This window comes from Delphinapterus leucas, chromosome 4, assembly GCF_059928025.1.
Source record: "Delphinapterus leucas isolate spDelLeu-1000000601 "Yukka" chromosome 4, BTC_Dleu_Yukka2, whole genome shotgun sequence".
In the NCBI taxonomy this organism is placed as follows: Eukaryota; Metazoa; Chordata; class Mammalia; order Artiodactyla; family Monodontidae; genus Delphinapterus; species Delphinapterus leucas.
Window position 1 is genome coordinate 136,374,786 of NC_143132.1, and position 25,787 is coordinate 136,400,572.

At 34.6% G+C, this 25,787-nt stretch overlaps 1 protein-coding gene across 3 annotated transcripts in view; it reads left to right on the plus strand.

Annotated features, from left to right (window-relative positions):
* The window catches only part of ACAD11 (acyl-CoA dehydrogenase family member 11), an 89,070-nt gene that overhangs the window by 17,971 nt on the left and 45,312 nt on the right, over window positions 1–25,787 (plus strand). For all 3 annotated transcript variants that reach the window (XM_089911145.1, XM_022582507.3, XM_022582508.3), the window contains exons 5-10: window positions 101–265; window positions 15,434–15,575; window positions 16,152–16,273; window positions 18,171–18,277; window positions 19,608–19,734; window positions 25,585–25,662. In XM_089911145.1, the coding sequence (XP_089767271.1) occupies window positions 101–265; window positions 15,434–15,575; window positions 16,152–16,273; window positions 18,171–18,277; window positions 19,608–19,734; window positions 25,585–25,662 (741 nt within the window). The remainder of the gene's footprint in view (window positions 1–100; window positions 266–15,433; window positions 15,576–16,151; window positions 16,274–18,170; window positions 18,278–19,607; window positions 19,735–25,584; window positions 25,663–25,787) is intronic.

Genomic DNA, 25,787 nt, shown 5'->3' on the forward strand with positions numbered 1-25,787 from the left:
AACAAAATTTGATATAATTGAATTTTGTTTTAATTTTAGAATTGCTGAATCTTATATTCCACTTTCAGCTCTGTCATTTTTTAAATTTATTTATCTTTAGGTGTCAACCTGGACAAAGCAATATCAAGCTGCAGCTCATCAGGACATCCCTGCCATGAACCAACTATCTGACTGGCTAATGAAAAACTTGCCAGATAATGACAATGAAGAAAATTTGATTCATGGAGATTTCAAACTAGATAACATAGTTTTCCACCCTAAAGAGGTATTGGAAGCCCTGTTTATAAAAACTTGAGTATGTCTGATTTGGGATACACGTACTAAGTAGATGTTCCCCCAGAGCACTGAAGGAGCCCACCCCATCCCCATTCCTCCCCTATATTCAAAACTAACATTACCACTCACAACTTTTAGAAATAAGTCCTGCAGATATTCGGGCATAGGTATCTGCCCACCTATAAAAGGCTGGGTCTAATCACCTGATTTACTACTTTAAAAGGATTTGGGAATTTACATGCATGTTGCTGTTTTCTTCAAAGAAATTTTTCAGCTACTAAACATATTTAGCTTATCCACGTTCTTGCTCTTTCTTCTGGTTCATTTTCATTTTTTTCCCTATCTGATAAAGAATTTTGTATTTGATTATTATAAGCTCAGAGAGGACAGAATTCCAAAAGACTCTTTTGAGGCTTCAAAAGAGTTTGTATGAGATTAATGTAACCTTGCCCTGTGTAAATGTACACAGTGTAATCTTTATAAAGAGTACAAACAAATCAGAGCTATAACCCTCCTCCACTGAGCATAGTGAGGCCTAGGATTGGAGGAGTATGGTGGGAATGAAGAAAGTACTTCAGTTCTCCTCTCTTTACCTGTATGCCTTTGGACAAGACATTTATTTGGCCCTTAGTAATCTGATATTGATGTGAATGATTTACAGTTCCCTGAATCTTCCTTCTTAGGAGAAAATTTTCTGGGTTCATTAGTTTTCTCAGAATGCTAAGATGTTTTAGGGCAGGAAGAGCTGTTCTAAATTCATGTGCTAAGCTTCTGGGTTTCATGTTCTTTTCACACAGGAAGAGGACAGGAGGAAAATAACATTATATATTGCATTGCTGTCATAATTCAAAGTACTACTATATCAATTGAAAGTTCAAATGTAATATAAAGACGTATGAGCACATGCACCATCAAGACAGAAAATTTTTCATAGAAAAGTCAGTTTGGGTATTTAAATTATGTATATGTAATTATATGTATGTGTGCGTATGTAACTTTTTGTTAATGGCATGGATGAATTCTGAATTATAACTGTTAAATATAGAATAGGAAAATTAAATATTGCTAATTTATAACCTGGAAAAATTAGAAAAGCGTATACCTTAAAACAGCAGGATCTGGTCTATATTTTATCTATTTCTTTGGTTCATTAATATTTTTGGAGCCTATCTTTGAATAAGTCAGCGTTCTTTATGTGTTCTATCAATATAACTACAGTACTTTTACATTCATTACTTAAGCAAGGAAGGAAAAATTCAGACCTAAATCTCCTTAGTTATGTGTTGTCTACCAAGATGTTTAAATATGCTGAAATTAAATATTAAATATGCTGAAAGTAACGGCAGGTAAGTTCCAAGTAGTTATTCCCTTTTTATATTTAATCTCATGTTAGAAAAACGTTTCTTATAGGATTAAAGTTGCCAAACAGGAATCATCTAACTTAAGTTCTGTGGAGGCAATGCTAATTTGTTACATATATCATTATCTTTTATGTTTTAGGGTTATATAGTAGCTAGTAAAATGTCTTCTACTTTATACCCAGTAATCCCATAATTATTAGTTAAATCAAAGTTAATCAATTTCTGTCTCATATAGATATGTGTAGCTAATTTTTTATGGAAGTAACATACAGTTGACAAAGTACAAGTCAACTGGCATTTATTTATTACCAACTATGTGCTCTGAAACATGGGGTTAGAAGGAAAAACAGCTCTTAATGAGCTCAAAATACAGATGGAGAGAAAAGATACTCGGGTAACAGCAGAGAACAATATATACCCAAATGCTAAAGTATATCATACAATAAAACTAAGAGAGTAGTCAAAGAAGGAAAACATTCCCACTGTGGACTGGCATTAAAAGCTGTGAAACTTTAGAATTTAATTCTAGTCAATAGTTCTGTCTCATTTTTTAAATTTCATAAATAAGTAGGAAATTAGACTATGTTTTTTCATGAAGGCACTTCACAAATTGGAAAGTCAGTCCCTGGATGTGTATATGTATGTGCTCCACTGTATATATTCCTAGGGATATGATTGAAAGCTTTTTATTTTTCCTTTGAGGGTAAGGATTATACCTTTAATTAATTTTTTTCTTACCTTTGTTTCTAGAGTCTATATGGTAGATGCTCAATAAATGAGGACCTAGACTAAGAGATCCTATAAAGCAGTAAATGCATCTTATTCATTTCTGCAGGTAGTTACATGTTTCTGAATGAATCTATGTTAAAAGAATTGATTTTAATTAATCACTAAGGTACTATTTCCATCTCATTTATTTATGCTTAATTTTTATTCTCTACCAGTATGACCTTAACCCCTTTCTGTGCCTCAGTTTTTATTGTAACTTTTTATTTGGAAATCATTGAAGACTCACAAGAAGTTGTAAAAATAGTAGAGGGGCCTGTGTATCCATCATCCAGATTCCCCAAAGAGATCTCACACAGCTAGAGTATATTATCAAAGCCAGGAAATTGACCTTGTGTGACCTGTGTGCCTTTTGGATTGGGAAAAAAAAATTTCAGGGTTCCCAAGGAGCTAAAATGAGGTAATTGATATGGAGCAACTAGCTGGTACCCGGCACAGCTGGTGCTCAACTTATTTCAGTTCTCTTCTTTTCCATTCTTTTCCCCTCTGTTTTTATATTCTGCTTTTCTAAGATTGCCTATCAAGCTCTATTCTTTAGAAAAAATTAGGGTAAAAGTAAATCTTTACTTTTAGTAGATATGTACTAAAACCTAAACAGTAGTTATAGGAGATGAAATTATAGGAGATTTATAACTTGTACATTTCTGTAATGTTTAAGGTTTGAGGTTTTATTGTTCTTTTTTCCCCAAGACAACAGCATATTTTATTTTTGTTGTCAGAAAGCACAACAATTAAGAAAGAAAACATAAACAATTTTAAATGATAAACCATCTAGGAATGTGTGTGGTAAGCCAGTAAAGAATTACTAAAGGGAAAAACAAAACTAAAATATATCACTCAATTTCACAATCCCTAGTTATTTTCTAGTTACTGATATGTAAAGTATTTGAAGCATGTTTGAGCAAGTGTTTCAGTAGTACAAAATGCTTACTGCAATGTTTAAAAGAAATCCAGTTTTCCTGGAAAATATCGTTAATTTTCCAAATATAAATCTTACCCATCTGGCAGAGAAATGTTTAAGATTTTGGAGTTTAATGTACATATTACCATTTCAACTTGAAAAATAAATATATTTAATAAACCCATAGATATTTTATCTGCATTCATTAATTAGTAGTCAGATGTATTTACGATAAATATAAGGACACTGTTTCTTCTGAAGTCATCTGCCTTGCAGTCTTTTATATGTTGTCTTATGAAAAAAAAATTTGTTATGCAAAACAAAACTTGTGTTTTTAATGGATTTTTCTTTTTAATTCCCCCACTATTTCTAAGATGTCAGTGTAGTTAGAGAAAAGCTTAGTTATAAAACTTAATTTTATAGCTAGAAAAGACATGGGGATTAGGTTTTTTTCCAATCTTTTTACTTTTCAGATGTTTTTAAATACCCTTAATATGCTCTTTGGTCATAAAGCCAGGTTTTGAACTCAGACCTACTGACTTCCAATTCCATATGATTCCTTCCACACTGTACTGCTTCTCGTCTCTGTTGGAACTGGTCAGTGTTGGTAATCTAGAAGCTGAAACCCTTGTCTTTGACCACAGCCTCACTACCTTCTACTTCTTTTATTTCTTTATACCTCACCTGAGATGCTACAAATTTGATTCCTCTTACTTTAGAATCCATGAACCCCTTATGACTTCATTTGACTTCTCACCTTGCCTGGCCCAGGTGGGCATGATCAATCATTTCAAGAACTACCTTCTTTATTATCAATGAATTAATAATTTTTTGACTGTGGATTTGTGTGCGAGTAATGTAAGAGTTATAAAGTTTCCTGACCTTATATTGTTATTCCAGAATCTTCTCACCTCTTGACTTTATATATAATCTCCAACCCTGATCTTGGTTCATTGTATTTTTGCTACAGAATGAAGTCGTAAAGTCACGTTAACAGGGTCTGGGACATATCTATGCTGCATAATTTCATCTAGGTTTTAACTTCATCTCTTTGTAAAATCTGTGACATTTTTTTAAATGGCTTTTTCATATCTTTTCTATTCTTCTCGAACTATCAAGTTGCCTTTTACATCTAGACTCCCACTCTCACATTTAGACTTGATTCGTTTTTGTCCTTTTAGTCACTTTTCAGCACAAGCTGCTTTCTAGGGATTACATACCCCTGGAAGTTCTCTTGATGTTGTTGAAGACATTTCAGTCCACTACACAATGTTTCCTTCATGCAGACTGATGGGTGACATTTTTCTTAAGCCATTGCCAAGAAAAATTGTTACTTTTTAAAAATTAAAGTATAGTCAATATATAGTATTATGTAAGTTACACGTATACAGTATAGTGATTCACAATTTTTAAAGGTTATACTCCATTTATAGTTATTATAAAATATTGGCTATATTCTCTGTGTCCTTATAGCTTATTTTATACATAATAGTTTGTACCTCTTAATCCCCTACCTCTAAATTGCCCCTCCCCCCTTCCCTCTCCCCATTGGTAACCACTAGTTTGTTCTCTAAATCTATAAGTCTGTTTCTTTTTTGTTATATTCACTAGTTTATTTTTTACATTCCACATATAAGTGATATCATGCAGCATTTGTCTTTCTCTGTCCAACTTATTTCACTTAGCATAATACCATCCAAGTCCATGCACGTTGTTGCAAATGGCAAAATTTCCTTCTTTTTTATGCCTGAGTACCATTCCATTGTGTGTGTGTGTATATATATATATATATATATATACACACACACACACACAATTATATATATATATATATATATATATATATATATATATATCATGTCTTCTATATCCATTCATCTGTTGATGGACACTTAGGTTGCTTCCATATCTTGACTATTGTAAATAATGCTGGTATGAACACTGGATACATGTAACTTTTCAAATTAGTGTTTTTGTTTTCTTCAGATATATACCCAGGAGTGGAATTGCTGAGCCACATTATAGTTCTATTTTTAGTTTTTTGCAAAACCTCCATACTGTTTTGCACAGTGGCTGCACGAATTCACATTCCCACCAACATTGTATGAGGGTTCCCTTTTCTCCACATCCTCACTAGCATCTGCTATTTGTGTTCTGTTTGATGATGGCCATTGTGACAGGTGTGAGGTGATATCTCATTGTGGTTTTGATTTCATTTCCCTAATGATTAGCAATTTTGAACATCTTTTCATGTGCCTGTTGGCCATCTGCATTTCCTCTTCGGAAAAAAGTCTATTCAGGTCTTATGCCCATTTTTTAATCAGGTTTTTTTTTTTAATATTGAGTTGTATGAGCATTTATATATTTGGGATATTAACCCCCTATTGGTCATATCATTTGCAAATATTTTCTCCCATTCAGTAGTTTGTCTTCTTATTTTGTTGATGGTTTCCTTTGCTGTGCAAAAGCTTTTAAGTTTAATTAGGCTCCATTTGTTTATTTTTGCTTTTATTTCCTTTGCTTTAGGAGATAAATCTAAAAACATATGGCTGCAATTTATATCAAAGAGTGTGGTCTGTTTTCCTCTAGGAGTTTCGTTTCTAGTCTTACATTTAGGTCTTTAATCCATTTTGAATTTATTTTTGTATGTAGTGTGAGAAAATGTTCTTATTTCATGCTTTTACATGTAGCTGTCCAGTTTTCTCAGCACCAGTTTTTGAAGAGACTATCTTCTCCATTATATATTCTTGCCTCATTTGTCATAGATTAATTGGCCATAAGTGTGTGGATTTATTTCTGCATTCTCTGTTATATTCCATTGATCTTTGTGTCTGTTTTTGTGCCAATACCATACTGTGTTAATGACTGTAGCTTTGTAGTATAGTCTGAAGTCAGGGAGCATGATTCCTCCACTTCTGTTCTTTCTCAAGATTGTTTTGGCTATTCGGGCTCTTTTGTGTTTCCATAAAAATTTAATTTTTTTTGGACACACTGCACGGCTCGTGGGATCTTAGTTCCCCTACCAGGCATTGAACTCGGGCCCTTGGCAGTGAAAGCACAGAGTCCTAACCACTGGATCTCCAGGGAATTCCCTCCATATAAATTTAAGAATTATTTATTCTAGTTCTGTGAAAAATGCCATTGATATTTTGATAGGGATTGCATTGAATCTGTAGATTGCCTTGGGTAGTATGGTCATTTTAAGAATATTAATTCTTCCAGTCCAAGAACACAGTATATCTTTCCATCTGTTTGTGTCATCTTCATTTTCTTTTGTCAGTGTCTTATAGTTTTCCAACTGCAGGTCTTTTATCTCCTTAGGTAGGTTTATTCCTAGGTATTTTGTTCTTTTTGATGCAACTGTAAATGGGATTATTTCCTTAATTTCTTTTTCTGATAGTTCATTGTTAATGTATAGAAATGCAACAGATTTCTGTACATTAATTTTGTATCCTGCAACTTTACCAAATTCACTGATGAGCTCTAGTAGTTTTCTGGTGGTGTCTTTAGGATTTTCTATGTATAGTACTATGTGATCTACAGAGTGACAGTTTTACTTTTTCCTTTCAAATTTGGATTCCTTTTATTTCTTTTTCTTGTCTGACTGCTGTGATTAGGACTTCCAATACTATATTGAATAAAAATGGCAAGAGTGGACATCCCTGTCTTGTACCTGATCTTAGAGGAAATCCTTTCAGCTTTTCACTGTTGAGTATGATGTTAACTGTGGGTTTGTCATGAATGACCTTCATTATGTTGAGATATGTTCCCTACTCTATGCCCACTTTCTTGAGAAAAATATCATAAATGGATGTTGAATTTTGTCAAAAGCTTTTCCTGCATCTATTGAGATGATCATATGATTTTTATTCTTCAGTTTATTAATGTGGTATATCACATTGAGTAATCTGAAGATATTGAAAAGTCCTTCCATCCCTGGGGTAAATCCAACTTGATCATGGTATATGATCCTTTTAATGTGTTATTGTATTTGGTTTGCTAGTATTTGGTTGAGGATTTTTGCATCTATGTTCAGCAGTGATATTGGCCTGTAATTTTCTTTTTCTGTCATATCTTTATCTGGTTTTGATATCAGGGTGATGCTTGCCTTATAGGATGGGTTCAGAAGTGTTACTTCCTCTGCAACCTTTTGGAATAGTTTTAAAAGGATAGGCATTAACTCTTCTGTAAATGTTTGGTAGAATTCACCCATGAAGCCATCTGGTCCTGGACTTCTGTTTCTTGGGAGTTTTTAAATTACTGATTCAATTTCATTACTGGTAATTGATCTGTTCATATTTTCTATTTCTTCCTGGTTCAGTCTGGGAAGATTGTATCTTTCTAAAAATTTGTCTGTTTCTTCAAGGTTGTTGATTTTATTGGCATAGAGTTGTTCATTGTAGTCTCTCATGATTCTTTATATTTCTGTGATGTCAGTTGTAACTTCTCCTTTTTCATTTCTGATTTTATTGATTTGATCCCTCTTCATTTTTTTCTTGATAAGTCTGACTAAAGGTTTTATCAGTGTTGCTTATCTTCTTAGAGAACCAGCTTTTAGTTTCATTTATCTTTTCTATTGATTTTTTAGTCTCTATTTTATTTATTTCTGCGCTGATCTTTACTATTTCTTTTCTACTGACTTTGGGTTTTGTTTGTTCTTCTTTTTCTAGTTCCTTTAGGTGTAAGTTTAAGTTGTTTATTTGAGATTTTTCTTTTTTCTGAGGTAAGCTTGTATCACTATAAGCTTCCCTCTTAGAACTGCTTTTGCTGCATCTCATAAATTTTGGATCATTGTGTTTTCATTTTCATTTGCCTTTAGGTAAGTTGTTATTTCCTTTTTGACTTCCTCAGTGTTCCATTTGTTGTTTAGTAGCATATTGTTTAGTCTCTTGTGTTTTTTGCAGTTTTTTTCTAGTAGTTGATTTCTAGTCTCATAGCGTTGTGGTCGGAAAAGATGCTTCATATGATTTCAGTTTTCTTAAATTTACTGAGGATTGTTTTGTGGCCTAGTATGTGATCTATCCTGGAGAATGGTCCATGTGCACTTGAAAAGAATGTGTATTCGGCTTTCAGATAGAATATTCTATATATATCAACTAAGTCCATCTGTTCTAATGTGTCATTTAAGGCTTATTGATTTTCTGTCTGGATGATCTGTCCACTCATGTAAGTGTGGTGTTAAAGTCCCCCACTAGTATTATGTTACTGTCGATATCTCCGTTTATGGCTGTTAATAATTGCTTTATGTATTTAAGTGCTCCTATGTTGCATGCATATGTATTTACAATTGTTATATATTCTTCTTGGATTGATCCCTTGATCATTATGTGTAGTGTCTTTGTCTCTTGTAACAGTCTTTGTTTTAAAGTCTATTTTGTCTGATATAACTTTTGCTACCCCAGCTTTCTTTTGATTTCCATTTGCATGGAATACCTTTTTCCATCCCCTCACTTTAGTATTTGTGTGTCTTTAGATCTCAAGTGAGTTTTTTGTGTGCAGCATCTATACAGGTCTTGTTTTTGTATCCATTCAGCCACTCTGTGTCTTTTGATTGGAGCATTTATTTCACTTACATTTGAGGTAATTAGTGATACCTAAGTTCTTATTGCCATTTTGTTAATTGTTTTGGAATTGTTTTGTGGGTCTTTTTTTTCCCCTTCTTTTGTTCTCTTGTCATGTGATGTGATGAGTATCTTTAGAGTTATGTTTGGATTCCTTTTTCTTTTTTGTATGTATATCTATGGTAGATTTTTGGTTTGTGGTTATGATGAGGTAGGTGGGTATACATACATATATATATATGATTGTTTTAAGTTGCTGACTGCTTAATTTCAAATGCATTTTAACAACCTTGCATTTGTACTCTCTTCCTCTCATGATTACTGTTTTTGATATCATATTTTACATCTAATTGGTTGTGTATTCCTTACCTGCTTATTGTGGATATTAATGATTTTACTACTTTTGTCTTTTAATCTTCCTACTAGCTTTGTGCATGGATAATTTCCTACCTTTACTTATGTTTGCCTTTACCAATGAACTTTTTCATTTCATAATTTTCTTGTGCCTAGTTGTGGCCTTTTCTTTTTTGCTTAGAGAAGTTTCTTTAACATTTCTTGTAAACCTAGTTTGGTGATGCTGAACTCTTTTAACTTTTGTCTGTCTGTAAAACTTTTGATCTCTTCATCAAATCTGAATAAGAGCCTTGCTGGGTAGAGTATTCCTGGTTGTAGGGTTTCCCTTTCATCACTTTATTCTTTTTTTTTTTTAATTTATTTCTTTAATTTATTTCTTTTTGGCTGTGTTGTGTCTTCTTTGCTGCGCACTGGCTTTCTCTAGTTGGGGCGAGTGGAAGTTACTCTTTGTTGTCGTGTGTGGGCTTCTCATTTCGGTGGCTTCTCTTGTTGCAGAGCACGGGCTCTAGGCGTGTGGGCTTCAATAGTTGTGGCACGCGGGCTCAGTAGTTGTGGCTCGCAGGCTGTAGAGTGCAGGCTCAGTAGCTGTGGTGCACAGGCTTTGTTGCTTCATGGCATGTGGGATCTTCCAGGACCAGGGCTCGAACCTGTGTCCCCTGCATTGGCAGGTGGATTCTTAACCACTGCGCCACTAGGGAAGCCCTCCTTTCACCACTTTAAATGTATTGTACCACTCCCTTCTGGCCTGTAGAGTTTCTGCTGAAAAGTCAGCTGATAACCTTATGGGAGTTCCCTTATATGTTATTTTTTGCTTTTCCCTTGTTGCTTTTAATAGTCTCTCTTTATCTTTGCTTTTTGCCATTTTAATTAAAATGTGTCTTGGCATGTTCCTCTTTGGGTTAATCCTTTATGGGACTCTACACTTATGGGACTTGGATGTCTATTGCCTTTCCCAGGTTAGGGAAGTTTTTAGCTATTAAGTCTTCAAATATGTTCTCATCCCCTTTCTCTCTCTCTTCTCCTTGTAGGACCTCTATAATGCAAATGTTATTGTGCTTGATGTTGTCCCAGAGGTCTCTTAAACTGTCCTCATTTCTTTTCCTTATTTTTTCTTTTTTCTGTTCCACATCAGCAATTTCCACTACTCTGTCTTCCAGCTCACTGATCCATTCCTCTATATCATTTAGTCTACCATTGATTACTTCTAGTATATTTTTTCATGTCATTTATTGTATTCTTCATCTCTGTTCAGTTGTTCTGCATATTTTTGACTCTTTGTTAAGAACTTCTAACTTCTCACTCTGTGCATCCATTCTTCTCCTGGGTTTTTTCATCATCTTTACCATCACTACCCTGAACTCTTTATTAAGTAGATGTCCTGTCTCCACTTCACTTAGTTCTTTTTCATGGGTTTTGTCTTATTTCTTCATCTGGAGCATGTTCCTCTGCCACCTCATTTTGCTTAAGTTGCTGTTTGTATTTTTATGTATCTGCTAAGTTAGTTACATTTCCCAACCTTGGAGAAGTGACCTTCTGTAGCAGATGTCCTATGCACCCCAGCAGTGCACTTCTTTCTCATCTCCCAAGCTATATGCTCTAGGGGTTCCCCCTGTGAGGGCTACCTGGAACCTTCTCTTGTGGACAGCTGAATATGTGGGCAATCTGGTAGGTTTGGTTAGCCTCCAGTCTGGTTGGTTGCTAGGCTCTGCCTTGTGTGGAGGCTGCTGGCTGCTGGTTGGCGGGGCTGGGTCACGAGGCCGCTGACTGAAGAACTAGCCCGGGGGCCCCAGGGCTAGTGCTGGCTCACTGGTTGGCAGAGTCAGGGTCCAGAAGACTCCATGGTTGTTGCCCACCTTCCTCGTGGGTGAAGCCAGGTCCTGGGGTTACTTCCGGACTACTGGCAGGCAGAGAAGGTCCTGGAGTTGGTTGCAGGGTCCAGGGATTCCAGAGATGGTATCAGATTGCTGCTGGTGGGGGGTGGGTTTCTGACACAGGGTCTGGGGTGTCCAGAAGCTTGAATTAGCCTGCTAGTGAGCAGGGCTGGGGCCAGGCTTGTCCCAGGGCAGGGTCTCTGGCCTGTTGGTAGATGGGCTGTGTCTGCAGGCTGCTGGATTGTGGTTTTCTTGCATCTGGTCCCTGCCCACTGGTGGCTGGAACTAGGTCCTGGGCCCTCTGGTAGGCAGGGCCACATCCAGAGGCAGCTGTGGGCTTAGGAGGTCTTAAGGCAGCCTGTCTGCTGATGGGTGGGGCTGTGTCCTTGCCAAGTTAGTTGCTTGGCTTGAGGCGCCCCAGCACTGGTGACTGCAGGCTGTTGGGCCAGGGCAGGGCTGGGTCCTGGGGGTAATAAGCCAGAGGGAGGATTCCACAACGGTGCCTGCCAACACCAATGTCCACATGGTAGAAGGAGCTCCCAAGAATGGCTGCCACCAGTGTCTGTGGCCCCAGGGTGAGCTGCAGTTGCCTCCTGCCTCTCTGGGAGACTCTCCAAGATCAACAGGTAGGTCTGTCCCAGGCTCCTATCAAATTATGGCTTTTATTTTGGGTCCTGGAGTGTGTGAGATTTTTTGTACACCCTTTAAGAGTGAAGTCTCTGTTTCCCCCAATCCTCTGGGACTCCCACAATTAAGCACCACTAGCCTTCAAAGCCAAATGCACTGGGGGCTCATCTTCCTGATGCAGGACCCCCAGAATGGGGAGCCCAACGTGGGGCTCAGACCTCTCACTCCTGTGGGAAAACCTCTGCAGTGTAATTATTCTCCAGTTTATGGGTCATCCACCTGGGGTTATGGGCCTTGACTATATTGTGAGTCCACCTGTCCTACCCACCCCATTGTGGTTCCTTCTTTATGTTTTTAGTTGTAGAAGATCTTTTCTGGTTGGTTCTGGTCTTTTTCATTGATGGTTGTTCTGCTTACAGTTGTTATTTTGGTGTGCTCCTGAGAGGAGGTGAACTCATGATCTTTCTACTCTGCTGTCTTGACTGATCTCCATGAAAATTGTCACTCTTGAGCAGCTGGGTTTTTTTGCTTTGTTTTGAAGTACAGTTGATTTGTAATATAATGTTAGTTTCAGTTTCGGATGTAAAGCATTGTCATTCAGGGTTTTTGCAGATTATACTCCATTATAGGTTATTATAAGATAATGGGTATAATTCCCTGTGCAATACAATATATCCTTGTTGCTTATCTGTTTTACATATAGTAGTTTGTATCTGTTAATCCCATACCCCTAATTTGTCCCTGTCCCCTCCCCTTTCACCTTTGTAACCACAAGTTTGTTTTCTATATCTGTGAGTCTGTTTCTGTTTTGCCTATGCATTCATTTGTATTATATTTTAGATTCCACATGTAAATGATATCATACAGTATTTGTCTTTCTCTGTCTGACTTATTTCACTAAGCATAATATTCTCTAGGTCCATCCATGTTGCTGCAAATGGCAATATTTCATTCTTTATTACGGCTGAGTAATATTCCATTGTGTATATACCACATCCTCTTAACCCAATCATCTGTTGATGGGCACTTGGAAGCAACCCAGGTGCAGCTGGTTTGTTTTTAATCTACATGCACTATAAACATTGTGACTGATTATGATTCATACTTTATTTTGTCCATAGAAAACTCAGAGCAAATTCTGCTGTCAACACTAAAAACTATATATCAATACGACCTGTGACATTTAATTTTATGTAATAACCTACACTTAGCTTTATCACTTTATTAAAAATTATTATATTTTTTCCTACCTCCTTCATCTATTGTCAGTCCTACTGTATTGCATGTGTTTCTTTTGTTTTGAAAAGGTAATATACATACATATTAATAAAATTCAAGGGACTTCCCTGGTGGAGCAGTGGTTAAGATTCCGCCTGCCAATGCAGAGGACATGGGTTTGATCCCTGGTCCAGGAAGATCCCACGTGCCACGGAGCAACTAAGCCCGTGCACCACAACTACTGAGCCTGTGCTCTAGAGCCTGTGAGCCACAACTACTGAGACTGTGCACCACAACTACTAAAGCCTGTGTGCTCTAGGGCCCGTGTGCCACAACTACTGAGCCCGCATGCCACAACTACTGAAGCCTGTGTGCCTAGAGCCCGCGCTCCACAACAAGAGAAGCCACTGTGATGAGAAGCCCATGCACCACAATGAAGAGTAGCCCCCACTCACCACAACTAGAGAAAGGCCGTGTGCAGAACGAAGACCCAACACAGCCAAAAATAACTTAAAAATTAAAAAATAAATTCAATACGGCAAAAAGCATACCTAGAAAATAAAACTCAAGGTAGAAGGTAATCAACAAAATGAAAAGCTTCAGTTGTGCTGAGGTTTCAGAAAAATCTCTCAGAAATCATTTTAAGTTCTTTAGCAGCAAAATGAATTAGTAAATGTTCACCTCATCCACTAGAAGTTATGCTATGCTTTTTATAGCTCTGTACACAAACAGGAATAGACAGGATTCTAATAAACCATGGCTAATTAATTTATACTAATTGATAATTTGATGACCCATCAGCTTTTCTCACTGGCTATTGTTTTATAGCTTTGTGGGTAATTACTTTTAAAATGTTTCAGATTTCTTGAAACTTAACTCCAGGGAAAATTTTCAATTAAAAAAAGCTAAACATTTATAGCATAATTAAGTATATCATCTTCTTTTCTTTGGACGTCAAGAGCACAGAAACAAACAGAATGGTATAGAGAAAAATGCGTCCAATCCCTTTTTTAAGCAAATTTAACAAATCTAGCTAATATAGTAACTTATAATTCAATATAACCACAACCATAAAAAGTCTTATGAAGTCAAATCATAGAGGAAGCAGTGATCAATTTTTCCCATAGTCATAATGGTAAATTTTTTATTGCCTGCTATATGCCAGGCTCTGTACTTATTCATTGAATAAATACATTTTGGCCACCTACTGTATGTCAGGTACTTTGCAGCTAGACACTGGTAAACAGAATGGACATGTAACCTGCTCTTATTTCATCTTCACACTAACTCTATGCAAGAGGTATATGTTATGGCTGCAAAAATTGAGAATCAGAAAGGTTAACTAGCTTGTCCAGAATTACACAGCCAGTAAATGGTGGAGCTAGGACTTGAATACAGGTCTGTGATTCCAAAGACCACATTTTTCCTTAAAGCTACAATAATGTGTTCAAGTGTATGAGAGAAGCAAGGGAGTGCAAGCACACACAAAGTTACATAAAGGCATGAAACCCAGTAACTTGCATTGCCTAAGTGAGCTTTGCTGTTTTATCTGGCTTAGATAACCTTCTCTAGATTATTGCAACAGCCTCCTCATCGCCTCCCCTACAGTCTATTCAATACATAGCAGCTAGAGTGACCTTAAAATACAAACCCTATTATATCACTCCTCCCGTACAGAACCCTCCAATGGAGTGTCTCCTCCCATATTCCATCCCTCCTGCTTCAGTCCCTTGAAGTAACCATAGCCATTGCTATCAGTTTGGTGTATATTCTTTCAACTTTGTGTATTCATTTGTACCCTTTTTATTTAAACAAATAGGATCATACTATGCATATTATTTTACAAATTGCCTTTTCCCCTTGTATTTGGAGTTGAATGTCCTGTGTTCTTAACATAAAGCTATATAGTCCCTTGATACATATTGTTACAAAATAGAATGAGGAAAGCTTTCCGTGTTATTGGTTCCAAATTACACAACTCTTTTATCATGTTGCTATATAATGGTGGATTTTGTATTCATAAAACAAACAGCATCTTTTATAACAATTATAGTTTTATATCTATAGCATGAAATAACTTACTTTAAAAAATTACTATTGTCATAAGAGTGTAATATTTGTTATGTTGTAAGATTCATTACCAGAGAATAGATTCTTAAATTATAAGTAATTGTTAGAATTTCTTCTTTACTATAGTTACTCCCAGTTGAAACTTTTCAACTGCTTTTGCCTCCGTTCATTAGTAGACATGTTAAGGCTGTGTAAAGTAAAATGCAGAGCTGTTGGCCAGCAATGGAACCAGGGGACTTGGCTCTATTTGATAAATGAAATGTGCTGCTGTGGGTAAAGACTGCAAACTACAGCCTCACATTTGCTTTTGATGGAAAATATGATTTTCAATATATTCTATTTCGTTCATCTCCTTATTTTAGTTGTTTTGGATTTAATATATTAAAACCTTTTTATTTTTAATTACAGTCTCGAGTTGTAGCTGTACTAGATTGGGAGCTTTCAACCATTGGTCATCCTCTGTCAGACTTGGCTCATCTCTCTGTGTTCTACTTTTGGCCAAGGACCATTCCATTGTTAAGTCAAAGTCCTCATTTGCAAGAAAACATAGGTATGAAAACATAATGTTGCCTAAACTGCTATTAATATAAAATTATATTTATTTTGCTTCATAATTAATAAAAAGATTATATTGCAATCTTAGATAAATAGCTTTTGTTTCTTGAAATATTTTTAAATCATTTTATTCTATCGATTTTTTTGAATGTATCATTCCACTTCTAGTAATTTGTTACAAAATATAATCATTTGTATATAATGTTCTTTTGGAAATCAACATTTAGAGCATATTTTGTTATATGGATTATAATTATATGGATCATAATGTTTTAATTATAATATTATATTTTATTATATATATAATTAATAATATAATACATTATTTATATAATATAATTTATACTATATATAAGTAATATAAGTAATAATATATTATAAGATTATATTATAGTTAATATTTTAATTATAATATTATAATTATATAGATTATAATGTTTTGTTATATGGATTAATGTTTTGTTATATGGATTAATTTTATGTTCAGCTTTATATTTATATGCAATATGACATTTTAAAATATTCACCATGACATTCTTATTAAAGTTTATAGTATGTACTGTTTTTATAGGGGTACCATCAATGGAAGAACTGATTTCAATATATTGCCGCTGCAGGGGAATTAATTCTGATCTTCCTAACTGGAATTTCTTTCTTGCCCTTTCATATTTTAAAATTGCTGGAATAGCACAGGTAATTAATTTTTTAACATGTGTTTCACCATTACTTATTGATGTACTGTTGACAATATTTTTGGTCTTTGGGGGTTTTATATTCCCTTTTTTTTTTTTTTTCTTTTTGGCCACATCATGGCTCAGCTTGTGGGATCTTAGTTCCCCTACCAAGGATTGAACCCGGGCCTCTGGCACTGAAAGCACAGAGTCCTAATAACCATTGGACCACCAGGGTATTCCCTTATATTCTTATCTTTAGATCAATTTAGTTTCCATAATAACAAATACAAGACATGGATAAAACATAAATCCAGAGTTTACAGAATAGGAATTTGGCAAGGGAAAAATTTGAGTAGCAAAATGTGGTATCGCTTTTTGGTATAACAAACAAAAAAGATGGAAGAAGGGAGAGAGAAAGACATAATAACAAAAAGAGAAAAAGCATGTGAGAATTGGTTATTTCCTGAATATCCAATATAAGAAAGAGTTAAACTCCTTATATGATATCTGATTCAGATTATAAAACCCTATTAATCAGGGCTGATGATGAAGGAATTATCATTGTATTTCCCAAAGCCAGCACAGTACCTAGCATACAGAGCCTCTTAATTATGTGTTTGAGTGAGTAGATAAGCTCACTCAAACACATAATTAATTAATTGTCCATTTCCCATTTTCTAATAATGTGATAGTTATGTGATAAATTTTTAGAGAAAACTGAACTTAAATTCAGTTTTTTAAATTTACAGTTTAGACAATTGCATTCTTCATTATACTAACTCAGCTCCCTTATACTTTGAGTCTTAGTTTTTTTAAGAAATTGAGATGCTTCATCTCTGGTAAGGGGTTAGGGCTTGGAGGAAGAACAAGTAAATAAGAGATTTTAGAAACAAAAAAGAATGGGAAAAGAAGGATTAACGAAAATTATGGTTATTTTTCCCTGTCCTCAGAGTTCATGCTGTCCTCCAATAACTGAAATGTCTAGGAAATAGTTGTCTTACATCTCATCCTGTAGTTTAGAATCATATTAATCATATTAGTTAATCATGTTGATTGGATGCATTTCTCAAAATAGGGTTTATGGTATGTTTCTATATCTGTCAGTTTCCAAAGTGAGATAACAGATAGGCTTTGAATTTAAAATGTATTTTCATTTCAGATAAAAGCTTGACATGTTTTATGATTGAAATTAATATGTATGTCATAAACTATGTAGTTAGTAGCCTTAGAGATGATCATGAACATTCCATTCTAACTAGAAATGTGAAATTGGAAATGACGGAAAGACTGCTACAGTGTTTTATTGTACAAAGAATTATATAAAGAAATAAACTAATGAAATTCAGTTGATTGTGTTTGGGACAGGGAACAGGAGAGTATATTATGTTGGAAACACAGAACATGGAGAATTAACAAAGAAAAACAGATGAGCATTCAGCTAACACTGTTCAAAGGAGAATAGTTTCACCTAAATTAGGGGTCCAAAAAATGAGATAAAATATTCTTAGAAGTCTCTCATTGCCTTCTCTTTGGTTTTATAGTTTTTAATTTTATTTTAGTTTCTTTAGATTTTTTTTTTTCTCCACTGTGAAGGGAGAGCAATGATCTTTAGAGGTGATGTAACTTGCCAATTTGGTATCTTTAGTAACTGCTAAACTCATTTTAAAGTTTGGTTTGATTTCCAGTTATAATTCTGTTATGATGAGAGTATGTTAACCAAATGATACAAGTGTAATTCTTTAACTTGGAGTGGTATAATTATGCCTGCATGTAAATTAATAGAACTGATAGTCTGATTTATATCTTAGTACCTTGTAAGTTTAGTGATTCACGTAGCTGGGAAACTGTGGAAAGACTGGATAGTTGAAGAATAGTTTTCCATGAATTTTAATCACTTTGTATTAATTTACTTATAGGGAGTATATAGTAGATATCTTCTGGGAAATAATGCATCTGAAAGTAGCTTTCAGTTTGCCAATATTGTGCAACCTCTGGCAGAAACTGGATTACAACTCTCAAAAAGGTAAGCAAAATATAGATTCTGTGGCTAACTCAAATTAGAGCCTTTATTAGCTATGTGAAGGTCATAAACTTTAGGGGGATAGGGATTGTTTTTATTGCTTACAACACCAGAATTGCTGCTGCCAATCATGGTAAAAATTTTTTTAGTAAATCTCTTTTATGCTTGAAAATAAATTGACCTCAGATTTAAAGAAAATACCCATTTAATGATTAAAAGGGGTTTGTGGGTTTTTTTGCAATTTGAATGTATAAACCTTTAAGATATTGATAAAATTCTCAAATGTTTCCTTCTAATATTTAAGTTACTTACATATACCTGTTTAAAGTTATGTATTATATAAGATGATTTATTAAGTTTAGAAATGTTGCTCTCTTCCACCATGACATTGCATGAAACTGTATTCAGACATTTCATAAGAGTCTTTGAAATTCATATCTCCATTAGTGGAGCACTTTTGAGACATCTAATACACTTTCTCCAAACACACTGCCATCTAACAGGTGTGATGGAGGGGAGAAATAAATTAGGGGGTTGAGATTAACATATACACACTACTATATATAAAATAGATAATCAACAAGGACCTACCATATAACACAGGGAACTCTACTCAATACTCTGTAATAACCTATATGGGAAAAGAATCTGAAAAAGAATAGCTATATGTATATGTATAACTGAATCACTTTGCTGTATACCTGAAACATTGTAAATGTTGTAAATCAACTATCCTCCAATATAAAGCAAAATTTAAAAGAAACAAACAAAAAAAAACAGTGTGATATATAGCACTTACTGAATGCACGGATGATGCTGTCCCTGGAAATTCTGCCCAAGCCACAAGTATCCATGGCATATCATTAGGACAGTTGTGTTTTACAGTTCATCTCATACACGAATATTTGTAATCTCCACAACATGACAAATGATGATGCTGCTTTTCATAATGATCTTTAAAGGTCTTGTTTATAATGATATCCAGCAGTTGTATTTGTGAGGCATATACTAAGAGTAATTATTAAATTTGTATTCTATTTCTTTGCCTTCTTGTTTAGAGATTCTGATATGTGGCTTCAATAAAGATATTAAACTCCCATTGATTGAGGTCATGCCAGGCTTATGTTTTCTCCAAAAAGTGCTTTAAGCACTAAAGTTTAATGTTCAAAATAAATTGATTCTGCATTCCTTCCATAACATGAAAGACAAAAACTCCAAAATATGGCAACTTCTTCTGAGAGATGTTTTTGGGAAACTGGGGGGAGACATTACATTCTATTCAGAAATCTATAATAATGGTTTTGCACATCTTTGTAACTTTTTTTTTATAAAGAACTTTCAGTACTGCACTTCCACAGACTGATACTACCAGACAATTGTTTGTACAGACTAGGACAGGCCACGAAGTTCTTACTAGGGTGAAGCAGTTCATGAAACAACACATCCTCCCAGCTGAAAAGGTAAGTATTCTATAAACAAACAGAATGTATTTGTGCTCCAAGACTATTGAAGAATTACTTCTGTTATCTCTGCTTCTAGGAGTATCATGGTATCATTTCTTTGCAGTCAATCCTTACCTAGATGCCCCTCCTCACCTTCACACTGGACTGCTGCAGAACCTGATCCTGAGAAATTCCAAGCTTCTAAAATATGCCAAGGGAATGCCACAGATAAATCTGTGGAATTAAAATTAAGTCAGAGGGAATTAGCAGTTTACAAAGTTGAGATCTTTAAATATTTTAGAGTAAAATGCTACTTTGGGGGTCTTTTTCTAAGGCAGTGACTTTCAGCCTTTTTTTTCTTTAATGGGCCCCTTTGAAAATTGAGAACTGTAGGATAAACAAGAGAGGCATACCCAGAAAATTTTGTATATCATTTCAAGCTGTTCACAGATACTACCATCACTCCTCCCACAAGCTACTATTTTAAGGTGCTAAGTTTCAGTAAATTCACTGAGAGTAGACAAGTTATGTGACACATTCATTCATTCAGTTAACAAATAATTATTAGGTACCTAATAATGGGTTAGGCCATCGAAAGTAAAAGGAAGAATAAGAACACAGGGCTTATGCTTCTACAGAGCTTATACTTTAGCATGAAAGAAAGACATTAAGTAAGAGATGATAAATGCTGTGAAGAAAAGATAAAAATTATTATAAAAATTTATATATATAAAATATACTATATATAAAATAAATAATCAACAAGGACCTACTGTATAGCACATGGAACTCTACTCAGTACTCTGTAATAACCAATATGGGAAAGGAATCTGAAAAAGAATATATATATATGTATAACTGAATCACTTTGCTGCACACCTGAAACTGACACAACATTGTAAATCAACTATACTCCAGTATAAAATTAAAATATTTTTTAAAAATAAAATTCTGAACTTTTGGGTGTTAAAAAGAAAATGCAACACTTTGAGTTCAAGATGGCAGACTGAAATCAGCATTTACCTCCCCTCACACAAATAAAATCCTCTTGAATTAACAATAAAGAAACTTTTTTAAAAATGGAATTGGTAAAAGCACAAAAACAAAAGTACACATCACAGGACTAAAGGTTTTGAAAAGAGAATGGAAAAGGATTTGGGAAGCAGAGTGGATCATACCAAAGAAAAAACCTTAACACATCTCAGAAGAATTTCTAAGTAAGAGAGGACTATAACTAGGGTGGTAACGTTTTTTTTTTTTTTTACAATGGAGTCCCCTATGATTGCCTGTTGTGGAGAGGAAGAATGAGAAGAAGAAGAGAAATCAAGATGTTTGATTTAAGAATTAACCTGTAATAGGTGGGCTGCTTGAGTTGGTTTCTAACACTCCTGGGTAGCAATGGTGTTTGCCCCAGGAAAAAGGCTGCCAGAGTACTCTAAAAAAGCATATGATGTGTTTCAAAGAAGCCAGGGTTTCAAATGACAGTTTATCTCCATTTTTTTTCTTTTTTTTTTTTGCTGTACGCGGGCCTCTCACTGTTGTGGCCTCTCCCACTGCGGAGCACAGGCTCCAGATGCGCGGGCTCAGCGGCCATGGCTCACGGGCCCAGCCGCTCCGCGGCATGTGGGATCTTCCCGGACCAGGGCACGAACCCACGTCGCCTGCATCGGCAGGCAGACTCTCAACCACTGCGCCACCAGGGAAGACCCCTCCATTTTTTTTTTTCCAGTGGTGGGTTTGGTGTAGACCCCAGCTTTCCTATCAGCCTTCCTGATTTATTCAAAGGAGACTCAAATTGGGAGAGGAAACCAAGTAGCCATGTTCTTTCATTCATAAATGTAAATGAGCGATCCAGGGAAGCATGTAGCACGGAAGAGGTGTTACAAATTGGATTGTGATACATCTGCTGAACCTCATATCATGCAGCTACTAAAATATTTACAAAGAATTTGTAATAAAGGAAAATGCTTTATGATAAAAAAAAAAGCACTCTAGTTTTAAAGGAAAGATTATCAACATTTTGTGTGGCAAGGAAAGCCATAATCATTTTGTGTCTGCATATCTTTCAAATTTGGAATATATCTACATCTAATAATGTGAGCTTTTTCTTTCTTTAAAAACTTGTACTAACATCCATAAAAACATTTTATCCTGTAGAATGACTCTGGACTGTACTAATCCCTGTTTATGAACATATGCACTTGAAAAGTAATTAGCTTTTTCAAAATAGAAGGCGGGAAAGCCTATAAAATTCTATCCAATATGATTATAACTACATATATAAAAACTAAAACAGTCATATCTAGAAAATAAGATTGTATCATATAATACACTAACCGTACATGTTAGTGTACGGTTCTTGATAGTACATATCTTTAGCTAGTAAGACTCTTGATGACTTTTTCTTAATACTTTATGTATTTTTCCAATTTTCTATAATGGGAAAAAATAAGGTCCGTTTATGCTATTCTAATGACCTTTTGAAACTCCTTGGATATCATAAAGTAAGAACATCAGAACCATCATCCATTTAAATGTTAAAAGGCAATTCTTCCTCAGGGGAGGAGGGGAAATTGGTTGAAGGTAGTCAAAACTACCTTTAACTTTCAGTTATACTAGGGATGTAATATACAACATGATAAATATAATTAACACTGCTGTATGTTATATATGAAATATGAGTTCTCATCACAAGAAAAATGTTTTTTCTATTTCTTTAATTTTGTATCTGTATGAGATGATGTATGTTCACTAAACTTATTGTGATAATCATTTCATTATGTATGTAAGTCAAATTATTATGCCCTATACCTTAAACATATACAGTGCTATATGTCAATTATATCTTAATAAAACTGGAAGAAAGAAAGAAATTTTAAAAAAAGGGCAATTCTTGCTATTTAAAATGGATGAGGAGTCCTAATAAAATAGCATGTAAAACAGGAACTAGCAACATGACATATCTGAGAACACACTTTTAACATAATGATAACATTAGTCATATTTTCCTACTGAGTTTAATAATATACTAGGGAGGAACTGTTGCTTCTTTTTTTCTAACTGACTTAAGTTTAAAGTAAAAAACATATTATATTGCAAAATTATTTGTAGGCTCAGATTTAAGATTCTGAACCAACATAATACAAAGCAGTATCTCAATCAGTGAATGAGAAAGTTAGATGTTAAAGGTGATATTTGGGGAGAATTGATCAGGCACAAAGCATATTTTCTGCTTTCTTTTTTCATCAGTAAACTCTTGTTCATACTTAAAGAATTAAAGAAAGCTTCTTTGTAATGAGATATTTTATTTTAATTCTGACTCCTACCATACCACAAATAGATTTTGCAAATCTCCAAATCGATAGACTTTAGAACAGGAAGTATTAAATAATACAAATTTTTAAATAATTATATAAATGGCATAATTTAATTTCTCAGAACTGTAGTGTCATAGAGAGGTAGTCACAGATGGGGAATTTGTACATGTATTACATAACATATATCTTATCAAACACAATTGCATTGACTGTTTCCATAGTAATGTGAGGGATGGAAATAATAAACAACCCTAAACAGGAAATCTTCCAACTTAACTGACTTCCTGACAGAATGACAAGTGCTATTCATCCTGGTGCCTGTGAAAGAGCCATCCTTTGTCTTCTTGAAGTTTTAACTAAATATAACTGTATTCTATAAAGCAGAAGCTAACACACCATTGTAAAGCAATTATACTCCAATAAACATGTAAAAAAAGAAAAAAAAGAAATCTACAAATGCACTACATCATCCATATCATTTTAGTTTATATATTTAAAAAATATATAGTTTATATATTCAATAAAAAAAATTTTAAATAGAAAAAATATATATAACTGTATTCTAGACTAGCCATGCTTCAATAAAAGGAACATTTTAACATATTACTTATATGACTGTAAATTGGTGGAACAATTTTAGAAAATAATGTTGTAATTTGGAGTTTTGGCCAATGTTCATAGCCTTTAATTCAGTAATTCTACTAGCCTATGTGTAGAAAATAAGTACACAGATGCTTTAATAGCAAAATATTGGAGAAGGCCCTTATAGTCCAATATTTTCGTTCATCTTGATTTAGTTGCACAAATTAGAGATTATTGTTATTATGTGGCTAGTTTTTAAATATCTATTTACCCATGTATTTATCACCTTATTTACTATTCCTTGTTACAACTCAGATGTTTCTTCTTGGATCAAACTCCTTTAATGAGAATCTGCTAATAAAGTTTACCTTTTTTTTTTCCTTTTATTTTCCTTTTTTTGCCTGAGAAAAGGGAAGTAATGATTCTCTCTGTATCATCATATCTTTTCACCACTCATATTTTCCTTCTATTGAATTTCTGTGCTTCATTCAAGAAAGGAATAATTTCTTCAGATCCTTCTTTCAATTTATTATTATTATTTTTTGGCTGTATCTAATCTACTTTTCAACCTTGCATAGAGCAGTGGGTCTCATTATTTGGATTGTGTCAGAATTGCCTAGAGAGCTAGTTAAGATTACAGAAATAGGAATACAAAAGTAGACTCACTGAAGTAGGATAGGGCCTGGGCTTTTGTGTTTTACCAAGTGATTCTGATGCCACCAAAGTTTGAGAACCACTGCCATTGAATTTTTAAGTTTAATTACTATGGTTTTACTTTGCTTCAAGTTGCATTCGGTTCTTTTTCAAATTTGTCTGGCCAAGTTTGATAGTCCTTTGTCATCCTTTCAATTCCTTCCTTTATTTTTGAAATCTACTGGACACAAATACTTTATATTCTGTGTTTGATCATTATTCTATCTGTGGCCTTTGCAGGTGTGATTCTGTTTTGTTGAACTATTGTTTTTGTTAATTCTTGCTAATGGTGGCTTGTTACCTTGAGTGTTTAGTATTTTTTCATTCTGAACTCATGTTCTTTGGAATGGAATTTTATCTGCAGGGATTAGTTAAGACTTTTTATAAAAGCTCTTTTCCTCCAGAGTGAATTTGCTTTTGCTTCTGCCAGGTGCTTTCAAGCATTGTCACCAGGAACACTGTAAACTTAATTTTTGACTCAAAATTTTAGGGCCCCATAGGTCTGTGAATTAAGATCTCAAACTTGGGTGAAGACAGGCTCAGGTTAGAAATGTTTCTTTTTTCTCTTCCATCCTGTGAATGGCCTTTATTCCCTTGGTCTACCACTGAGGGGTGGGTTTTTCGTTTTGTTTTCTATTTTTTTCCAGTTAGGTTTTGCTGATCAGGCATCCTGGCTTTGGTGGAGGGAAGTGGTGAGCTCTGATCCTCCCTCTTGCCTTGTGTGGGGCATTTGGTTTCACCTCCTGACCCCTGCCTATGTGGCCCACTGCAAACTAGGGCCCAGGCGAACATAGATCAGCCTACATCCCCCAGACAAAGTTGGTTCCAGTGCTCACTCACACCTGAAGAGTCAGGCTTTTGTATTCCTGGCCTCTGAGGAATTTCCTTATTTTCTTTCCAGCATAGCTATGTATTATTACTACATGTATTTTTTAAATTATTTTTAATATTTTACCCAGCATTTTTAATTGTATTATCCTGGGAGGGGATTCTATGACCATCTAGTATGCCACATTGCTGAAAATGGAACACTCAAATCTTGGTATAGGATTTTGAAAGTTAATCCTCTAATATAGAGGCAGCATAATTTTGTGAGGAGCAAACATCTAGAATTTTGTATACTTCTGTGTCTGGTCTTAGAAAGAAATTTTACTGATTCAGTAGCAGCTGAAAAAGCTTCTTCACCTAAACATGTTTACTTTGGATATTAGCAGTTTATGGCATTATTTACTTTTCTAACTTTAACTAATGAACTGTTTTCCTTTTATACTTTAAGGAGGTAATTGAGTTCTATGTTCAAAATGAAAATTCAGTAGACAAGTGGAAAAAACCTTTAGTGATTGATAAACTCAAGGTAAGAAAAATAAGAGAACCTTAAAAGTGGAGAATTTATATACAGGCATTTTTTGAGACCTTAGTTTGTTGTTGCTTCTGTTGTTATATATGTAGAGGATAATTATATCAATTATAACTTTTTAA